Source organism: Micrasema longulum, unplaced genomic scaffold (genome assembly GCF_059751315.1).
Source record: "Micrasema longulum isolate JH-2025_06_02 unplaced genomic scaffold, ASM5975131v1 h1tg000900l, whole genome shotgun sequence".
Lineage (NCBI taxonomy): Eukaryota > Metazoa > Arthropoda > Insecta > Trichoptera > Brachycentridae > Micrasema > Micrasema longulum.
This window is the reverse complement of record NW_028278091.1, coordinates 912,979-935,147: the sequence shown is the minus strand read 5'-3', so window position 1 is coordinate 935,147 and position 22,169 is coordinate 912,979. Positions and strand designations below refer to the sequence as shown.

The 22,169-nt window shown below is 33.4% G+C and overlaps 2 protein-coding genes across 3 annotated transcripts; both read left to right on the top strand.

The window, feature by feature from the left end:
- Positions 1–1,689: 1,689 nt before the first annotated feature.
- Positions 1,690–10,143, top strand: LOC148278287 (uncharacterized). Of its 2 annotated transcripts, none has more exons than XM_088231665.1 (3): positions 1,690–1,989; positions 5,084–5,293; positions 7,419–10,143. In XM_088231665.1, exons 2-3 carry the CDS (start codon positions 5,210–5,212, stop codon positions 9,378–9,380), a joined length of 2,046 nt encoding a protein of 681 aa, XP_088087791.1. In that variant the 5' UTR covers positions 1,690–1,989; positions 5,084–5,209; the 3' UTR covers positions 9,381–10,143. The 2 variants fall into 2 exon arrangements, with proteins under 2 accessions (XP_088087791.1, XP_088087792.1); XM_088231666.1 differs by lacking the exon at positions 1,690–1,989 and adding an exon at positions 4,208–4,632 and having other exon boundaries at positions 4,880–5,293; positions 7,419–10,137.
- Positions 10,144–12,858: 2,715 nt separating this feature from the next.
- On the top strand, positions 12,859–18,065 carry Mettl14 (methyltransferase like 14). Its single transcript, XM_088231641.1, has 6 exons — positions 12,859–13,350; positions 13,424–13,597; positions 13,850–14,050; positions 15,265–15,421; positions 16,003–16,312; positions 17,362–18,065. Exons 1-6 carry the CDS (start codon positions 13,285–13,287, stop codon positions 17,612–17,614), a joined length of 1,161 nt encoding a protein of 386 aa, XP_088087767.1. The 5' UTR covers positions 12,859–13,284; the 3' UTR covers positions 17,615–18,065.
- Positions 18,066–22,169: the final 4,104 nt, after the last annotated feature.

Here is a 22,169-nt window from a genome sequence, read left to right as displayed (position 1 = left end):
CTGTCAATAATTTTAATACAAGGTGTGACGAAAGCGCCCATCCCTTTCCCGAGACTTCATAAAAAAATATTTTATCTTCTTTAGTCTCGCATATTCGCTGTCATTAAAAAAACACTAAATTAGCGAAAATTCTATATTTCCAATTTCCCGCAGGGCTGAAGTTGCTTATTAAACTGCGAAAATAACAAAACAAATACTAATATCTTTCATTTTCTCTCGTTTTTTTATTAGAAATACAGTAGAACTCCGTTTATCCGAACTCCAGTCATCCGGATCGCCAAATATCAGGAAAAATAATAAAGAAGATGTTTTAATCACAAACAAAAAAGGGCGCTGGCGGCCGGCCCGTTTGTTCGTCAACGCAATTGACTGCTGGGCCGCGATTATGATGGAAAGTTAAGGACGTGATACCTTCACCATGATGGTATAGTTTAAGATAAATTCTCCCGGCGATTACGAAGTTACACTACCGACCCCCCACCTCCAAGTTTTGGGTAGGTACATCGATATGTACCGGGTCGGACGGGGGGGGGGGGACGGGGGGGGGGCGCATACACCACGATACACATATCTACGCACTCAAGTGATAAACCTTTATTATGACGTCGCTGAAGATAAATTCTCACGAGCGATCACGAAGATACACTACCGACCTTTTATCTTCAAGTTTTGAGTTAGATGCGTTGGTATAAACCGAGACCTCAAACACCCCACGGTACACACAATATCTACTCATTAAAAGTGACAAAAGTTTTGTTCTACCGAGCAATTTTGTTTTAATTACGATTCATTTAAAATTTTGGTCGCTCTGAGGTGGACATTTTTTTTCTTAAAAGCCTTTTTATAATACGGAAAATAAATAAGTACATTTTAAAAACGAATTAAATTCTGACTGAACTGTCAGTTTTGAAAACGAACGGCTAGAAGATGATAAGGCGGTAGAGCATTCCGAGGTAGATAGAGACATTAGAGAAGTTAAGTATACCGTCTTGGTATGTACTGATGAAGATATCGTTTGAAATTGCCCTCCAGGGCTAGTATTCTGAACGGAATTGCGCGCGAAGAGATCGCTTTTAGTACGTACAAACGCGCCCCACCGCGCTATCATTGCGTTCGGAATCCACCTCCGTGGTAGTATTCTAAATCTTCTTTACCCCTTAGAGAGTGATTAATTTGAAGGTTTTTTTTAGTGCGACGACACGTTTGCTTCAAATGGCCACCCCGATAATTAAACATCAAATGGTGTATAAAACTGCTTCAAAAACGGAAATAAAACTAATACGATTTGGTCAATTCAACCTAATTATGTGTTTTGGGTATTGCTTACGGTCACAAAAATGTTCTAAATGAAAATCGTCACGTTTGATTTCACGTGTTCGTATTTTTTGACGTTCAATCGGCAGTGCGGCCATATATTATGAAGCGAAAATTAATCGCATGGATAAAATAAATATCCCCAAATGAACCCCTGCTGTGCTATTCTGAACCGCTCTCGCGGCCGTATTTTGTATGTAAATACGCGAGATTAAAGTGTTTTCACGGCCGCGAGAGCGTTTGGAATATCACACCTGGACCGTCATTTTAATCAGCGTTTTGATGATGATAAATAACCAAAGTGAATTTATGTAATTGATCTGATTACATGACTCGGGTCTAAAATGACTTTGGCATGTCATATTAAAAAAATTCACTTGATCTGGTAAAAACGGACAAAACACGAATAACTGTTTTTCTCCAAATCATATTTTTTGACTTAGGCCATATCATTTTTTTACCCTCGATTTTCCCTTTTCAGGCACCCTGAACTACTACTGTAGCATCCTGGGAATATGGAGCCAGAGAAGCGTGTCCGTTCGGGACGGCTGCCTACTGCTGTATGGGGAGGGCCGCCCCCACGCCCCCGCACGAGCCTACGCCAGCCTGGGCCGCCACGCCGGGGCCGAGACTCTGCCTCTTCTGGCGGACTTGGGCTGCCGGACCGCGGACCAGGTACACCAACTGCTATAGATCAATTTACTTTATGTAGGTATTTGTGACCTCTAACTGTGGCCTTTATCTGAAGACAAATGAAGAATACAGTTATGTGTTAAATTATAACCTGAACCCAGGACGAGTGTTTTCGACGGCTGCTCTCAGGTAAAAATCCTGAATAAGAAAATCGAACGGATGTAAGTTTGCCTCGCTGTGTAGTGGTTGGCGCGTTCATTTCATAGTTCCTTGACTAGCACTTGAAGCGTAGGATTGATAACCTTACTTTCATGCAACAGATTATGAAAATACGCTGCATTTGGTATACCAATGCAGTGCCCTATGCAACACCGGGTGCGGAACGGGGGGTGGTGATAATGTCGAACCGGGTGCTAATACTTGGAGATGGAATAGTCGGCGTACGTGTATGAGAAGATGTATGAATGTAGAGGAAGCGAGGTCTGTATGCAGAGATAGACTGATATGGGTTTCTTCCCACGGGGAAAAGGCGTGATGACTTGTTTGTTTGAACTTCGAACGTCAAATATGCTTTTCTGTTTTTCTTGTTTTTTTTTTATTCTTTGCGTTAATACTTTATTATGCCTTCGCAAAAAATGCTTCGTTTGTAATTATGGAGTTGGGTTTGCTCTGTCTAAACTAGTTTTTTTCCTTGTAGTTAGAAACCCTCGTTATTACGATCTACCTCTATAGAGCCGCCCATACGGACAAAAATCGGTAATCAGGTCGAAAATCGCAAGCACAGCAACGAAACCGTCCGTTACATGCTTGTCGTTAAACCAAAAACCAAACCAACGATTTGCAACCCTTTTGTTCTTTGCAATAGAGCAGTATATCTAGGGTTGCCAGCTCCCGTTGTGTGATTTAGAAGACTAGATCCGATAAAATAAAGGACCAAGGATGAAAAAAAAGACACCGTGGCTTTTTCATTTAAAATTATTTTATGGTTTCCGTAGCAACATTTACCAATAAAAAATATCAATATTAATACGCAACAAATCACAATCATTAATTAGGTCAACAAAAAGTCCAACTTAGTTTTTCAATATTTTTTAGGAAGGATTCAATAATCATAAACATGTAAAAAAAAACTTCAAACGAATTCAATCCCGGGTCGGATTCTAGAAGCAAAATAATAACATAAAAATATTATTATAACGGTATGTTAAAATAATTATTCTATAGTGGAAAAATATTTATTCATTTACAAAGAAATATATATGATGTAGTTTAAATTTTCACCGTATGAAAAACAAAAAGAAGAAAAAAAAACAAATCGATAAATTAAGATTACAGAGTAGAAAATTAAAAATAACTCGTGGCGCTACATCAACGAAATTTAAAAAGTACTTGGTGTAATAAATGGCAAATAAAAAACTATTTTTTCTCGTAGACTTAGTGTTACTTATTGCCGCTTGAAGAACTTCGTCGTTTTCTATGATTAAATTGTAAAACTCTTAACATTGCATGTGGAAATTTGACTTTATTTGAAATTCCGCTTTTACAGTCTCAATATCCAACTTATTTCGGTTTTTGGTCCATATATTTGCACACAAGGAAAAAATCCTTTCGGCCTGGACGTTGGACACTGGGATAGAAAATACGACGTATTCTATTGTTTTAAGCGGATACTTCTTTTCATTTGTCGATTTTAAAATCTGAATCCATTATTTGAGAACGTTTTCAACATTTTTTTCTGTACCATCCTCTGTCCCCGCGCACGCCGCGCCGCTCCCCCGCGATTTCGTGCGACACTAGTACCTATTGGTGCTAAAACGCACCGCGTAATAATTTTTTGCCGACACAATTCAAACATAATATTATTTGCCATCCGTATGCTATCATTTTTCCAAAGTAAAGGACGAAGTACTGTCCTTTATTCTCGATTTCAAAATAGAGGACAAGATCCATTTATGCGTCTGAAAAAAAATCCTCCTTTAAAATAAAGGACGTCTGGCAACCCTAAGTATATCTGTATTGCGTCATAAGCATAAAGGCAGCTATTTTCAAATTATTAATAATCTTTATAAAAATTAATAATGTAATGGCTAATATGTAAAAAGGGTTTAAATTGATTATTATTTTATGTTAACAGTCATCTATTTAAATTTTTGTGAATAAATTTTGTGCAAAAAATACGTATGCTTTTAGTTCTTAATAATGTTTACATTACTTTTTAAATTTGTATAATTTTTCTAACGTTTTTCTTTGTAAATGAAAAATAAGAAACCTGCTGACAAGCCGGTTTCGCGATTTGGTGGGTTTCATTATTTTTCCTTTTATATTTTCTGCTCATGTTTACCTTCTTACATAAAAATAAATACAAAAAAAAATTACAAACTGTAAGTAATGATAAGTAAAAACGCAGTGTGTCAATTGTCTCCAAGTATAACAGTGTGTGTCATATCTATAGTACATTTATGAATCTCTAGATACTGTGCTATTCCTTTAAAAAAAACAGAAAAATCGTAATATCATTTTTCAAACTGATTTTTTTTACTGCTGTTTGTTTGATATCAAATGGTTCAAAATTACTTGTAGAACATTATCTCATATCGAGATTTTTGTCGCAAAGTTGCCTTTTCGCATAAGCGAAGTTATAAAAGTTATAAAACGGCAGTATAGCTGTAGAAGTTTTTACTCTGAGTAACCTGGGCCTCAATTACAATTTGTCTTTAATTTTATCTGCAAAGTGAAATTAAGTTTTCTGTTTGAAAAGCAGAATATGCATACAATTTTTCATATTCATATTCAATTATAGACTACCGACGAAGGTACTTTAAATGATCATGCAAATATACTAATTTTAGTACACAAATATCGGTTTTTCTTTATAGACAGTCGAAGATAACTCTAAACTTCCCAATCTTCCCATTGTAATCGAGGCCCTGAGTACCTTACATGTCCTGTACAAAGCTTTGGTTCAAATCGCTTGGAATTCTCTTGGAAACAGGAAGATTGATAATTGATTTTGTCAAAATCACCATTGTTGCAAAATCGAAAAACAATGGCGCATGATAACCACTTTTGACAATGTGAACATCTGTTGGGGATATTTGTTCGTGTCTAAACTAGCATGTTTTATTGTCCGCGTTAGTGTCAGACCCTGGGGCGGCCCCGCGCGGCACTGCAGCACACGCGCTCTGACTCCTCGGGGGCGCAGTCCCTCGGCCGAGCGTGGTCCGGCCTCGAGCTCCGCCTTCCCCTGCGCCACCTGAACCTCATGCCCAGCTCGCTGGCCCCCCGCGCCTTCAGCCTCAGCTACCGCCAGGCAGGCCCCGATAACGAACCCGTCGTTATTTTGCAGGTAATTTATTTTATTTTTGTATTAAATCTTCAAGTACAAAATATAAATATAGTCGGTTATTTAAGATACTGTTTTATGCAATAAGACCGCCAAAGTATCTAAGACGGGGTCTACGTTCAAGGAGCATGGAAGGAATTCTATAGTGTGTTGTGACTCTGTCCGGTTGAGTTAAGATAAAAAATAGCTGGTCTAACTCACGAATATTGAGGTGCCAATTTTTATCGAAACTCAATCGAGCAGCGTCAAAACACATTACCGCATTCCTTCCATGTGCCTTGAACGTAGACCCCGTCTTAGATACTTTGGCGGTCTTATAGCTTAAAACAATATCTTAAAGACAACCAAAAAAACAGACTGCTTAATTAATAAAATAAAATTGGTCAAAATTACTACTAAAAAATAAATCAGAAATAAACATACTCGTATATGTATATAGATGTATAAAAAAATATCAAAATTTATTGTATGAGAGAAGAAAAACATTTTTACGCAGGGAATATAGAAGTCTAGGCATTTACAGGGTTTGTGACCTGTCAATGACTGGTTTAACTGGCCACATTACACACTGTGGCATTCTTTACACATTTACCACTCTCCCTATGTTTAAACATTTACATTTCTTCAACTCTTCCATCTGTTGAACTGTGAAGTAAAAGACCTTCTCAACAAGGTTTTCCCTCTCTTTTGCAATAAATTTAGATCTTAATAACTTCCTAGGGAGTGAAATCCAGCCTGCCTACAAACATTTGAATTTACTCAAAACAATGTTGAAAACCCAATCTGTTTAAAAAAACAGTTGTTTTTTAGTGGGCAGATAAGACTTGCACATCTAAACTTAGGAAGAATAATGTTATTGATTGATTCAGCATTCACTTCGTAACTCTTCACGATTAGTTGTTATTATAATTATGATTCTTTTTAAGTATTTATCAACTTTATGCTAATTTAAAAATACTTTAAATAATCATCAGTTAAAACACAAGATTTCAATTATTTCTTAGCATAAAACTTATATGTGTCGTATTAAAACTGTATTTTTTCCTATGAATCTCTAGATACTGTGTTATTGCTTAAAAAACATTTTATCTTTTTTCATACTGAAATATTCTTTTTACTGCTTTTTTCTTTACATAAAATTGTTCAATATTTCTTATACAACATTACGTTAAATTTAATTCATTTTGTGATTTTTGTCAAAGAGCTGCCTTATTGTTTATGAGGGCAGTATTGTAATTGCACGCAGGCTAAATATTATGTGAAGACCAACTGCATTATTTGTAATAATGATATAAAGTCTCTTCAGATCGTTTTTGTCCAACAAACCAAAACACAAATCTGCAGAAATCGAGTTTTAAAGATTTTTTTTACGAAATAGGCATAAATAATTACCACAACTTAAAATTAAATTCGTTAAAAAACCCCTAGGTCATTAAAAAAAATTATTTATTCCGTTATAATTTTATAAATAAAGGCTTTATCAGAACTTCTGCACACTTAATTTAATTTCGTTAAAAATTGTTTGTTGGACAAAAACAAACTAAAGTGACGATATGCATTGTAATTGTGATTACTTGTTAATATGATACCTATGTAACTAAACATTTAACTTAACACTGGCAAAAACATCCAGATTAAGTGGTTGATTGCCATTTATACAATAAATAAAAAAAGGTAACATACTACTTATTAAAGAAGCGAGGATCCTTAAATAAAATAGATATGGTTTAAGAAGTGTTGGCATCTACCTACAAGATTAAAAAAAAATTTTTTTACTCTTTATGAAATATACATGATGAAACTACCTACAAGATTAAAAAAAAAAATTTTTACTCTTTATGAAATATACATGATGAAATATAGAGATGAGTGAAATGTATTCAGTAATTATTATTGATAATATCCACTAAAGTTAAATATGTATTATGCATATATATTTTTTTAAAGTATCACCTCTCATTTTTTGTTTATAAAGATAAAGATAAACATTTGCATTTTACTATGTTTTTTTCCAATATTTTAGCAAATTAAAGATGAGGAGTTTCTGAAATTCTAAGAATAGAGCTGCACTGTATCATTTCTCTACGATTTTTCCATTTTTACGAACTACAGCTCTTTTTTGTTTCAGGCATTGAACGAGGTTGAATATGAACGCTGGGTCAAAACACTGGCAGTAGAGATAATGAAGCAAACTCCGTTAGACGCTATCAGATTTTTGGATGTTTTAGGTATTGCTTCCATATCTACCCCTTCAAGTAAATCTTCTCCGACAGTTTCTCCGAGCGCACTTCCAAATAAAGTTTCTCGTGCAGAAAACAAACAGAAGAAAAATTTTAGAGCGAGAAGTGTCATGCAAAGTTCCGGGCCGAGGTGGGACAGGAGTCCGTCATCCGAAGGCAGCACAACCAGCGCAGACTTTGTTTCCCGCGACAAAAAAACGATCAATAGTGAAACAGTGCTAAGATCAAAGAAAATCTCGTCAATCGGCCAATCTTTACCTCGGAGAAAATTGTGTATGAGTGATGTAGAGAGTCAAAGTGATCGAGATGAAGTAGATGCTGGAATAAATCAATCATTTTCCAAACAAAATCTTACTGACACAAAATCTACAACTAGAAAATCCCGTGAAAAGATGAGAAGGTCTCGAGATATTGGTGGAAATGGGTCTTCTTCTGAAGAAACACGCACAATAGATGAAGGCATTGTACTGGAAGAAAGAGAATCTTCATCAGAAAGATCGTGTCGCAGAAATCTATGGCCATCAGACCGGAGTGACTGCCTCGACAGTCCTCATAGTGTGTCTAGTTATTCAAGTTACGAATTATGTGACAGTCCTGACGCAATTGACTCGGTCGAAGAACCTTCTTCCCAAAATGAAAAGATGTTTCTTAAACCATCATACATCTCTAGAGAAATAGTTAAGAGCGCAACTGTGGATTCAATTCCGGAAAGAATCTATAGCAAAAATATAAACACTTCAGCCAGCCATAATAATTTAATCAAGAAAAAATGTGAGAAAAAAGCTGCTCTTGAAAAAATTGTGCAGATGCTCAGTGTTAACAATGTACATGAAACAACTAATGAGAATCCATCTGAAACTGATAAAAATACGCGTTTACATATGCCTTTATACAGAGCTCAACCATACAATGTCAGCTCTGCGGTTTTATCAAAATCCGAAGCTTTGACAAAAAAAATTAAACAAAATAACAAAATTTTGCCATTACAAATTTTGAGCCACAAAAGTGCAGAGATTCACAACGGCTTAACCCCTTCTATTACAATCGAAAAAGTGAATTCTAAAGCACTAATCGATAACAAATCCACACAGTTTTGGAGTAGAGCAAGATCTTGCTCACCGACCAACAGTGGAAATTCTCCTCTGCGGGACGGGAGAGGAGCTCGTGCACTTTCTGTCGGACAACCTCCTGTACTGTCCGTGGAAACACTTCGTGTGCGATGCCAAGACACTGAGATTTATGTGCCTGTTAAGGACAAACTGGCTCTGTTCGAATCCTTATGCCATGCCGGGCGCTTAGCGCGAAGCAGCGAAGAGTTGGCAGCTGAGATCGAGAAAGGCACAGCCCCTCGGGCGCGTTCCCTACATGACCTTACCAGGGAACGCAGCCCTCATGTCCCTGTCAGAGAAATGTGTAAATTTTTTGAAAAGTTCGGTAACTCTGGTAAGGAACGAAAGCAAATCATCAACAATCAAAAACCTCTGCCGACTCGTAGAAGATTTAGTGAAAATTTACCCGAAATAAAAGCTCGCAGCCGGTTACCATATGTAGAAAAATGTGAAAACAAAATAATGGACAGAAGTATATGTGGATTAAAATCATATAATTTTAATACTATCAGCATTAATCCAGATGTAGGACTGAACATTTCAAAATACAGGGTTAATCCGAAAGTGATAAATGATTTGATAAATTATAATAATGATGTGAAAATGACAAATAGCGTAAACTCAGCTAAAAATAATAAACTTGATTGTGCCCCGATAAATAATCCCGAAATAAAAGAAGCTTTTGACTACGGAGGGTTCAAACAAATAAGACTTGGTAACAAAATAATTACATATGTTTAAGGTTCCAGTTTTATCGAAATACTTATTATTTACTTTTTAGTAATTTGTGATATATGTTAGGTGTTTTATATTGTTCAACATTGGGATCAAAAGATCTTTTTTTAATTCATTATTTAGGTAAATACTATAATTACTGTTAATATGTTAAGGTTTTATATAACTGTTGCGAATCTGTTAAATTATAAATTTAGAGTATCGATCATTATTATGCGTTAACTCAGTTACCCATTTTGTTTGCATAAAAAAATGTGTAAATAGTATTTTAGGATGAACATCAGTATTTAAAATTATATTTTGTATTTTACTGATCTGTATTCATCTCAAAGAAAAATGTGCTAAAAAAATTGTTTTGGCCATCTTTAAGAAGTTTGTAAAGAATAATTGTATTTGACTAATTACCAATTTATGAGTAATTCAAATAGGTCTGGTCAACCAGGCATTCAATATAATTAATTTATAAATAATGTAGCATAAACTCCTGACAAACATTTATATTATTGGATTAACAACTTCACACCGTCTATCTAGTTGCAATAAATGTCAAAGGGATAGATTTCGTGGTGTTGGAGATGAACCACATCAAATAACACATCCGTTAACAGTGACCTGATAATATATGATATAATATTCATACTTTGTTTAAACATGCAAGAAAAAAATATTATCATTATGAAAAAGTTAATTTTATTTATTATTTGATGCTTGATTAATGTCTTATACTTAATATTATGTCCACACTGGGATTTATAAGAATAAGAAAAAATACAGAAAGAAAGGTGCCATAAAGTTATTATTGTAAAGTAATTTAATGTTTTATTGATTGATTAACCTATGTACATAACTACCTATCTTTTTTTTCATTACTTACCTAAGTAATTAGATTGTAAAATGAAGTAGTTCATATTATATCTAAAGACGATTATAAAATTACGCTTATAACAAATATGAAGTAAACTAAATAATGAGAAATCGCAAATGTTTAGAAAATTTGCATTTTTAAAAATATTATCAAGTTTTGAATTTTTAAAAATGAGAGTTTTCCAGATTTTCACGATTGTTATTGCATATCATTCTGTAATTCAGTGATACCGTAATATGTTTCAATAATGTTGGTTAACTCGCATTTTTTAAATATTCCACCGTACTAATAATTTAGAAACAACTAGATCTTAATTTTCCAAGCTTCAAATGAAAGCTATAACGATAAAGAACTGAAAATCATAGAACTTGGTTTTTTTTACACAATTCTATTATTATATAAATTATTCCCCTTTTTTAAAATCAAATAAATTCATAATCCTGTCATTATAATAGATTAAACATTAAAGTCCACATAAAAGTCTTTAGTGATAAAACATTCATATTTAATTTATGGAAAAAATAATATAAAATGATGTATCATGTAATTATGAAAATAAAGTTACCTTATAGTTTATAGTAAGAAAGTATATGAGTACACAAAACATACAATACATATAAATAATTATGTACTAAAATATAATTTAAACTAATTAAATACAGTAGAGAAAAAAAGTGTTTCTGAAATTTTGTAAGTACTCATTTACTTTAAATTTTGTTTTTTATTTGGATTTACAACCATTTTATTAGTTGCTCTCTAAATTTGAACAAGAAAAGCATTGTAAGGTTTATTAAAAATTTTGCCATGTACATACCTATATACAATATTTCAATTTTGGTTAAATACATTCCAAGTTTAGTTTATATACGAGTAGTATACTTCCTTTGGAAATTCTGTGTTGAGGAAAAATTTTACAACTTTGTTTTTTGCTTACAAAGAGTAGGTTTTTAGACTCAACATAAAATAATGAATAGAACATTGATATAATTTTGCAAATGTGTGTAACTTGTAACATGTATTATGTAAATTTTATTTAGAGCTCTGTTTTCATGCTATTATTTTTTTCTATTTTTAACTTTTGGGAAACCCTCATTAGGTTAAAATTTCCACAAAAACCTGCCATATTTCGGTTTATACTAAAGCCAATTTTTTTTTTAACAGCGATCAGATTTGTTACAGTTCTAGTAATAAACAAGTAGAGTTCAACAATGATATTTGAAAAAATCATGCATGTTTTCAATATTTACTTTATTATATTTATAGAAACATTATTTTAATTACCTATTACATTTTATTATAGTTTTGATAATGTTCTTTCTTTTTAATATGAATATGTGTACATTGTTTAAAGTAAAGTTTTTAAATCTGGTCATGATAATCTTATATAAATATTATTGTTAATATGGTAAGTACCTATTTAATTGATAAATTAAAGACTGTACAGCTTCAATAAAATATATTTTTTAAAAACTTGAAAATAATAAAACATGTGTTATTCAATTTAAATTGCATATTTTATTTATCCCCATCTGTGTGTTTGTTGATGATAAATTATAACAATACTTCATCTATCTATTCTTTATAAACGTGGATTAATAATGTGTTGGTCATCTAAAGAAGACATATTGTGAGAAGTAAAGCAAGTTTTTTTTAAGTTAAGAGACATCATCCATAAAGATCCAGTCAATGTAGAACCAGCCTTAGTGCCTACAATTTTATTTTTCATCCTAGTTATATCTATAGTCCCACAAGCCCACATCGATCCCACTATGAATGTATGTCAAACGATATTTGAAAAAATCCATAAAATTTTATCGATTATTACAATTTTACTGCTATAGCACCAAATTATGTTATTTTAAACCGATTTTTTTATAAAAGTCCATACATTATTTTATATCTGTAAATCTTGAGATATGAAATGAAAGCAAGCGCCTTAATCATTTTCTCTTTTACTTAAAAATTAATTATAATAGGATTAACAAAAAAACTCATATTCAAATATGCATCAATGCAATTATTTTTCCACGCAAGATACAAAATGCAAAAGTATTGCTGCACAATTAGTAAGATTAAATAATATGTAAATATATATGTACATACTTATTATTTATAGAGACTTTAACTATAATTTTCATACGCCAATTGAGGTTGAAGTCTCTATTAAAAGGTGTTTTTTTTTTAAAATGGCATTTGAGTTTTTTTTTTGTAAAAATTACTTCAGTATGATTTATATCCTAAAAATCTAGATTATTATTTTTTTCATAATATTTTTTAAATATTTATTACCACAATTTACTAAAATCTAAAAATTACTCAAAAAATGTAAGAACTATGACTTAACTGATTTTTTAACGGGATAAAACCCCTTTTTTCCGCTTTTTAAAATATATTTTATATATTTTCATATGACAACGGCCAACGGCAACTTGGACCCAAGACTATTGTATATTATGTGGCCTAAATTACATGACGTTGAATGTTTCTAGTTTTTAGTAACCAGGTCTTGAGTCTGGTTGAGGTTGGATGGTTCAGTCAACACCTATCTACAGTACATATTGAAATGGGATCAGAGTTATCGGAACGCAGAAAACATGCAGTACAATATTTTGTCTATGCAGACATAAATTTGATCTATGGTAAAATATCACAAATGACAAAATTATTTGTCAAAAAAGTGTGTCGAGCAAGTTTGTGCAACACTAAACAGTGTTCAAAAATAATACATGTAAAATTGTATCCCTTTAATATCAAGTAAATGCTGCATTATTTATTTTCAGTTGTAATATTTGTTACAATCACGTCCCCATTTAAATAGTTATTTTGCCGCTTAACACCGTTTGCGGCTTTTCACAATATTTAGTTAGTTTTAAATAACGTTTCACAATTAAATTTCTCGAAAGTTAGAAAATGACCAACTATGAGGGTATTTATTAGTGTAATCAAATAGACTGCCTTCAGAATTTATCGAATAATATCAATTATAATTTGGTGAGACATTAGGTTATATTTTTATACCAATTAATGAATTGAGGAAATCGCGATATGGGAGACATGCTGAAAACTCTTCGTGAGAGATCTAAAAAGCGGAAAAAACTATTGGTTCAGACAGTGAGTATTTTGACATTCAAAATTTATTTTTCTACAAATATGATTGACTTTAACAGCATTGCTTTTATTTTAGCTTGGAATATCAAGTGTAGGAGAACTGGGACAAGCTTTGGGAACTGTTGCTGATATTCCAACTAAACAATTTATCGGTGAAGACCAATATAAAGACTCAGGTTATGGAGATAACAAATCTAATAGTGAAGAAACCAACGCTCTTGTCTATACTGATTCATCAACTTTCTTAAAAGTAAATTGACCATACTTATTCTAACCTAATCTTGTTTTATACTAAATATCTAAAGAATGTACCCATACAGCTTGCAAATATATTTCATTTATTTTTTGTTAAGAATTAAGAATCTCCCTTTGTTTTCCTGTTTAAAAATCAGTTTTTTTTACTTTTGAAATTTGTTGCACTGGAGATTTTTGCGCCCATTGACAATATAACAGAAGTTAGTATGAGAGCACCAAAGACATATTAATAAGTTCTTTCTTTCAGGGTACACAATCTTCTAATCCCCATAATGATTACTGTCAACATTTTGTTGACACTGGTCAGAGGCCTCAAAATTTTATCCGGGATGTTGGCTTAGCAGACAGATTTGAAGAATATCCCAAACTAAGGGAACTAATTAAGCTAAAGGATGATCTCATAGCTCAAACAGCCGTACCACCTATGTATCTTAAGTGTGATCTCAAGGTATGATTAATTTGTTTTAAAATCATATTATTGCAATTGATTTAACTTAGAATAAATATTAGTAATCCAATGTCCAAATAAAATTTATTAGATTAAACAAACAAACCATCACGCCGTTTCTCCGTAAGGGTAGGCAGAGAGGATAGAATGTCACATCACTATCTTTGCATACAGATCTCGCTTCCTCTACATTCATACATCTTCTCAAGTACGTGCGCCGATTATTCGGACTATTAACATGTCCGTCTTCAAGTATTTGTTGGATTTGGTCATGCCACGTCTTTCTCTATTTCTGCCTCCATCAACATTCGCATTGTACATATTTATAGCCGTTCTTTCGCTGTCCATTCCCTCTACATGTCCATACCAACGCAGAGCTCCTTTCTTGATTTTGTCGATAATGCTTATCTCAGCCTTACATAATGTACGGATATCAACATTTTTGCATCTGTCTTTCATAATTTTACCATACATTCGCCTGAGAGATCGCATTTCGACAGCATTCAGCCAACTTTCATCTCTGTTTTTCCAAGTCCATACTTCACTGCCATACATCAGGGTCGGGACCAGGACTCCATTGTGAATTGCTAATTTTTCCTTTTGTGACGAACATTTATTTGCTAAGGTTGATTAAGGTGCACCATCCACTCTGTTCCCGGCACTCACCCTCCTTTCAATATCTTTCTCAGTCATTCCACCCCTAGTAAATATACTTCCCAGATACACAAATTCCTCTACCTGTTTTAGTATAACCCCATTCACAGTGATTTCACATTTATTTATACTTTCATTTCTTTCAAAACCCATCACATTTGATTTATCGGTATTCATCAGCAAATCGCTTCCCTCGCATACATCGTAGACTTTTGTTACCAAGAATTGCAGTTTCCCTCTGTTGTTAGCAAGAAGCACGGCATCATCAGCATACAAAAGACAATTTACAGTTGAATCACCCATTTTTGCTCCCATTCAGTTATAGATATATACGTTGAACAGCTATGGTGACATCAAAAATCCTTAATTACTCCTTTATGAATGTCAAACCACGATGTGTATGATCCATTTAAGACAGCCTAAATATTTTATCCACAAATATTAAACAGCCAATTGCTAAAACATATGTTAGGTTTTTGGTGATTTATTTTGTCAATGTTACTTTTCAATGTTTTTTTATTTCAAAATATATTATCAATGTATTTGATACTTTTTTTTAGACGATGGATTTGAAGCAACTGGGCAGTAAATTTGATGTTATTCTTGTGGAGCCCCCGCTGGGAGGAGATTGGAGCTGGAACGATGTCCTCGCTCTGGACATCCCCCAGGTCGCACAGTCACGGAGTTTTGTATTCCTTTGGTGTGGCAGCTCAGAAGGTATCTTTTTTAAACAGTAAAAATACTAGCAATCCGTAAAGCTGATTGTTGTAAAGAAGAAATTATGTAATAAAACAATTATGACTTCACTGAGGTATCTCATTCAATATTTTTTTATTTTAAACAATGTCACTAGTAAAAAATAATATTTAACATTAACAAAAATCAACAGGGATGGAGAACATTTTAGAGGAGGGAATATGGAAGTCTAGGCATTTACAGGGCTTATGACCAGTTATTAGCTGGTTTAAGTGGCCACTTTACTCAATGTGTAACATTAATCATTTTGCCTATGTTTGAACATCCATATTTCTTCAATTCTGCCAACTGTTGATTTTATTAAAATTAAAAAGCTGAAACCTTTAATTAATCTTAATGACTCCCTAGGGGGTGAAATCCAGTCTTTTGTCTACAAACATTCAAACAAACTGAAAATATTGTAATTGAACATTAATTTAGAAACGTAATTCACAACTGTGATTGGGACTGGCCTGTTGCGGTGCAAAAACAAAAAAAATAGATGTTTTAAAAGTAAAAATTTTATATTCCTATATTTGAGTTATTTAACATTTGAATTTCAGGTCTTGACATGGGAAGGGATTGCTTGAAAAAGTGGGGATTTAGGAGATGTGAAGACATATGTTGGATACGAACTAACATAAACAATCCAGGACATTCTAAAAATTTGGAACATAATGCCGTCTTCCAAAGGACTAAGGAACACTGTTTGATGGGAATAAAAGGAACAGTTCGGCGCTCAACGGATGGTGATTTCATACACGCCAATGTGGACATAGACCTTATTATATCAGAGGATCCCGAATACGGAAGTCCCGAAAAACCTATTGAAATATTTCATATCATGGAACATTTCTGTTTGGGTAGACGAAGGTACAAATTATGATAAAATTATTATCCCCGGTGAGAACATAAAATTTTTAATGGGATTTTGCGCTGTAATTCACAGCTGTAATTGGATCTCCTGACTTGTTGCGGTGCAAAAAAAGAAAAAGAATAATTTAGCATTATTTGATAATTTGGAGAGTAAAATTAAGCTGTTCTCATTTTTCAAATTAATGTATAAAGAGTGATTATTATGAGTGATTGTGTCGGGATTAACCTTTTTGTTATTTATAATCCATATTAATATTATAAATGCAAAAGTGTGTTTGTTTGTTTGTGTTTCCTTCATTTCTCAACGAAGCAACCGATTGACATAATGTTTTGCATAGGGATAGCCGGAGAGGTGAGAAGTAAAATAGGATACTTATTTTTCATCCCGAATCAAAAAAATACAGTGAAAAAAAAATTATGCATAAAAAATGAGCACCATCATTTGAAAATGAGTTCGCGGCAAGATGGGATGTCAAAAAGAATAAATTTTAAATTAATTATTTAAATACCTACATTTAACTTGCTTTATCTAAGGTTAGTTTGCTTTTCGTTTTTGGTTTTGCAGTAGGATTTTGGATTTGTGAACAAAATAACGATGCTACGTCGCCATAGACTAACGAATCGTCATATTTATTTCATATTGATAGTTGGAGGACCAGCAGTCGATACAAACTACTTTATTTCTGGAAAAAATATATTATTCCACCAGGGCTGGTATTCCGAACGCGTTTACAGCGCGCTATAATGCGTATTTAGTACGTAAAAACGCGCTATACCACGCTATAATTTCGTTTAGAATACTAGCCCAGGAAAATTATTATTGATAAATGAAAAAACTAAATAATTACCTTACTAATTTCTCTCTAATACCATACCAGAAGCTAGTTTTATATAAAGGAGGTTATATACCAGAAAGAAAAGTTATAAAACCGAGCTTAGGAAGATTACTTGTTTGGTGGTTTATTAGATACCTACTTTCCATCATCTCACACTATCCAAATATTGTCAATGACTTCATTGAAAACCATTTACATTATTTATTTCAGGCTGCATATCTTTGGTAGAGACTCCACTATAAGACCAGGTTGGGTGACTATCGGCCATGACTTGACCAATTCAAACTTCAATGCGGATTTGTACGCTTCTTACTTCTCCGAGGGACGGGAAACCACCGGATGTACGGAGAGAATAGAAGCCTTGCGTCCTAAGAGCCCCCTCAACACCAGCAAGGGCGGGGGTAGGTTGCGAGGAAGAGGAGGCTTTAGGGCCCGAGGAAGGGGAAGAGGAACACCCCTATAGGGTTGTAATCCTTTTATCCGTCCATAGTATCTACTAATATTCTATGTATGCTAAATGAAAAGATGTTTAATGTAAAATAAAATAGTTTTGATGTATTTTTATGATGAATTTGCATTTTTACCAATTGTTATTTTTGTTTACAGTAATTTACAAAACTTTCGTTTTAACGGGTATGTTCTTGCTAATAATACTTGAAAACTTACAAAACTAGACCAACTTGACCTTTTGGTGAAGTAGAAATAAAATTACTTAAGAAATTGAAGAATCTTGTATTTGCAGTTTATTAATGTTGAAAAATCATATTTTTTGTGGGATATTTTTCTAATATCAAATTCACCTCTTTTCCTTTAGCACACAGAAACGTGAACTTAATCTTTAGAAGCCTAAGAGCATTACATTATACTGAATGTCAATTTAATAAATATTTTTTAAAAACTTTTTGTTGGAACAATCGATGTTATTTTTCTAAAAACTTCCTAAAATCACTTCAATGGATGTATGTAATCAAGATTTTTAGAATTTCGTTTTCGGCTATCTCTTTTATAGTCAGTTCAGACAGACGACTCTTTTACAGAGGTTTTCGGGAGTAAAATAACGAGACCTTAAGCCAGCTCTCTTTTAAAGAGGTTTCTTTTAGGTCCAGCAGTCTGATTCTAAGTTCGCGATCATTTAACACGAGCTCGTGTTAACAGGGGTGCTATTCTGAACCACTCTCGTGGCATGAGAACACTGTTTTTTTCGTGTATTTTGTATGTAAATACACGAGATAATACGACCACGAGCTTTAGAATACCAGCCCAGAATACGGATTTGAATTTACATTCGAAGTAAAGCGTGGCCATGTTAATTTCAGCGTTAACTTGCGATAGCACGGACTCAGAATCAGACCATAGGTCTCTAGCATTTAAGGCACTGAGGGGTTGCCATACCGCCATGCAGTGTACTTACTAGGTACACTACTGGGTAAAATTATATTTTTTATGTATTATTTACTTGAATTTTTTTTTAAATGCTGTTTGTGAAGTTTTATGGTAATTGCCTTACGATTCGGACAATGAGTTCTGAATTGAAAAACAGGACATTTTTATGGATGGTGGAAAGTCATTTTTCCAAGAATAAAATCAGGAACTTTTCATCACTGGGCTAAGCAGTTCTGCTGTTTGGACCAACACGAAGGTAAAAATGGATCTAACTTCTATAAAGATTTATGATGGACTGGTGAAAGGTTTTAGGTAGGGATAAATAAAAAATAATTATATATTACTATATAAATCCTAATGCAAAATTTATTTTCAAATGTTTGTTTTGTAATTTATTTTTATAATGCATTAGGTATTTTATATCACAAACATGCTTATGTTATCATTTTCCGTTGCTATTTGTGTATCAATTATAATTTGAAAAGTAGGTCCAACATATGCTGTACATAATTGATTATGCAACTGTATTACATTTTTCAATTCTCCATTCTATTCACATAATACGGAATAGCCAAACTCTATTTGGTCCATCTGTTCAGAGACTGTAGCTGGCAATTTCTAAATTGGTGTAAACTTCCATGGGGAGATACCGGGCTGGCATTCCTCATATCACAGATAGAGGAAGTACTAAACCGGCAGCCTTCGAGACCGTTTCATTTTATAATAACAGTCGCCAGTGTTAGAGCACATTATGGCTTATATCGTGGGGTGATTACTACAAATAGGTAACTTAAAAATCAGCATTTTAGAGTTAACCATTAAAAACGCATGTTTGTTTCCTCCTTAATGAATGCTACAAATAAACAAGTTGTGCATTTAAATCATAATATTATTTGACTTGTCTGTTTGTAGAATTTACAGAGGAAGGATACAAAGATGTGTTTTAGTGGTAGTAAAAATCCTGATTTTGGAGTTGAGTTGTAATTACCCAACAATATTACGCTCTTTTCCAAAAGTACGTGGTATGTTTTGTGGTATTTTACAGACAAAAACCCTGACAATTATGATAAACTACATAGTACGGATTTGTAGAAAAGGGTATTGGAATGTGATGCGTAACATCACATAATATAAGCAGTACACACTTTGAGATTCATTTGAAATTGTAAGAAATTTGTAAGTTTGTACTATCTGCCATGTGAATGACAGTCAGAAACTGATAGAGCCGGGAAATCTCTGGGCATGAAGCCTTCGCATCTTCTAAATATTTTCACCAGAACAGATTTCACATTCGTGTTGACAAGTAAATACTCAACCATCGTAACGTCAAATGCACAAACTGTCACAAATATTTAACATTAATCTAACACCAATTAGTATTTTTATAGTTAAAACCGTAAAAGGAATTATTTGTGTTCAGCTAAACAATTTAGTCAAATCAATGATCGAATAAAGTGTAGGCGGACAATTTGGAGAGTAAAGTTAGTTCACCTCTCTTTATAGCGCTGTATCTGTAATAACAACTATTTAGTAGGGGGAAAGTAAACTCAAATTTAATCTGCAACTCTGTTCGCTGTCTCCAAATAAACGTACTTGAAACAAAATTAGAAACATCTAAATACTTTTAGTCCACCTATACTATGATATAAGAACAGAAGATAATAATACTTTTAAGGGACTACAAAATATTTACAAATGAACAATAGTTGGATTAACTTCTGAAAAATGAGCGACTGCAATCTCAGATTCATAACAAAAGTTTACAAATAGCACACATTTGTTCTTATTAACACTCGCTATACATTGCATGAATAGTGTGAATCTTTATACCGGATGATAATATTGTAGTATTTCTTGTCCGTAACATAACTGACTACATCACAGCCACAGTCAGTCATAGCACACCCTACAGAACCAGGCAGGCTTTATAACCAACTTTTCTACTCACACTTGAACCATTACAAAGATTACATACAATTTGTCCGATCGCAATACTCTCTCTGGAACTGGATTACCTCGGTGATTAAAAATGCTTTGCTCCGAATAGTTTGTCAGAATGGAGACAATAACCGTTCCACAGTGGGTATAGCGATGATCCATTATGAGAAATTTCAACAAACATCACTTAAATTGTTTACAATCTGTATAGACAATAACTTATAAAACACTTTCAGAGATGGCCGAAATTCGTATCAACAGCGATAACTCCGGAGTTATACGGAAAGTGCAAGAACCCGCCGACACAATACATGTAAATGTCCACTTCCTTAAAAAAAGTTTAATACTCGGGTGTGTGAAACCTCTCTTGCGTAAATAATTGTTTCAGCTGCAGTATAAGGCCATCTCTGATAAAATGTTAACAATTAACAAGAAAACATATATTCATATATTAACAGAAAGTATCCATTTTATTTGTATTAAGTACAACATTTCATTGAGAAAACATTAATATTTCCAAAGAAAATAAGACTTTTTATCTCAATCAAAAATAGATTTCAGATGTAGATAAAGATGATAAAAAAATTGCAAAATCATTCATTAGCATTGGCAAGAAAAAAATAATCGTTTGAGATCAAATAACTCTCCGTTAATTTGTACTCCTTAGGTAGAACTACGCATATTAATCCACTTTTATATACAGAAATGTTTCATTTATACAATGTTCATGTCCATCGAGTCCTTAGCCAACATCCATATATTAATACTAAATTATTTCCAACAATCGTCACACATTCAACTTTATTACTTTGGTGGCTTTTACTGGATTATTCCAATAGAGAAAAATAATAATTTAGCAATTTTTTATAAATCTTTACTACAACTATAAATTCACCATTGCACTGATGTCATGCGGTGGAAATGTACACAGTTATTGCATTGTGCACTGTGTTAGTAGAAACAAGTACGTCACCTGTTAGTACTGTTGCCGTTCTGACAATTCATCACTGCACAGATGTCAAGTGGTGGAAATGTAGCTGTTGCATCGGGCATTGTATCTGTCTTAGTAACAAGTATGGTCACCTTGTTACTAACTAATGTAGCTATTGTTTCACTGTATTAAATGTTGGTAGCGAGCACAGAGTCACCTGTTACCACTGTTGCCGTTCTGACAATCCATCATTGCAAAGATGTCAAGTGGTGGAAATGGAGCTGTTGCATCGGGCATTGTATCTGTCGTAGTGACAAGTATGGTCACCTTGTTACTAACTAATGTAGCTATTGTTTCACTGTATTAAATGTTGGTAACGAGCACAGAGTCACCTGTTACCACTGTTGCCGTTCTGACAATCCATCATTGCAAAGATGTCAAGTGGTGGAAATGGAGCTGTTGCATCGGGCATTGTATCTGTCGTAGTAACAAGTATGGTCACCTTGTTACTAACTAATGTAGCTATTGTTTCACAGTATTAAATGTTGGTAACGAGCACAGAGTCACCTGTTACAACTGTTGCCGTTCTGACAATTCATTCACAAAGCCAATTTTATTTAAAAATATAAAAAACAAGTAACCGATTATTACACTTTAATATAGTATAGACCTTTTGATAAGCTGATGTATTCAAATAATAAAAACTTCAATGATAGATTCATTTGATTTAAAACTAGATTTAACCAAACTTGCGCTTTGCTGTTTT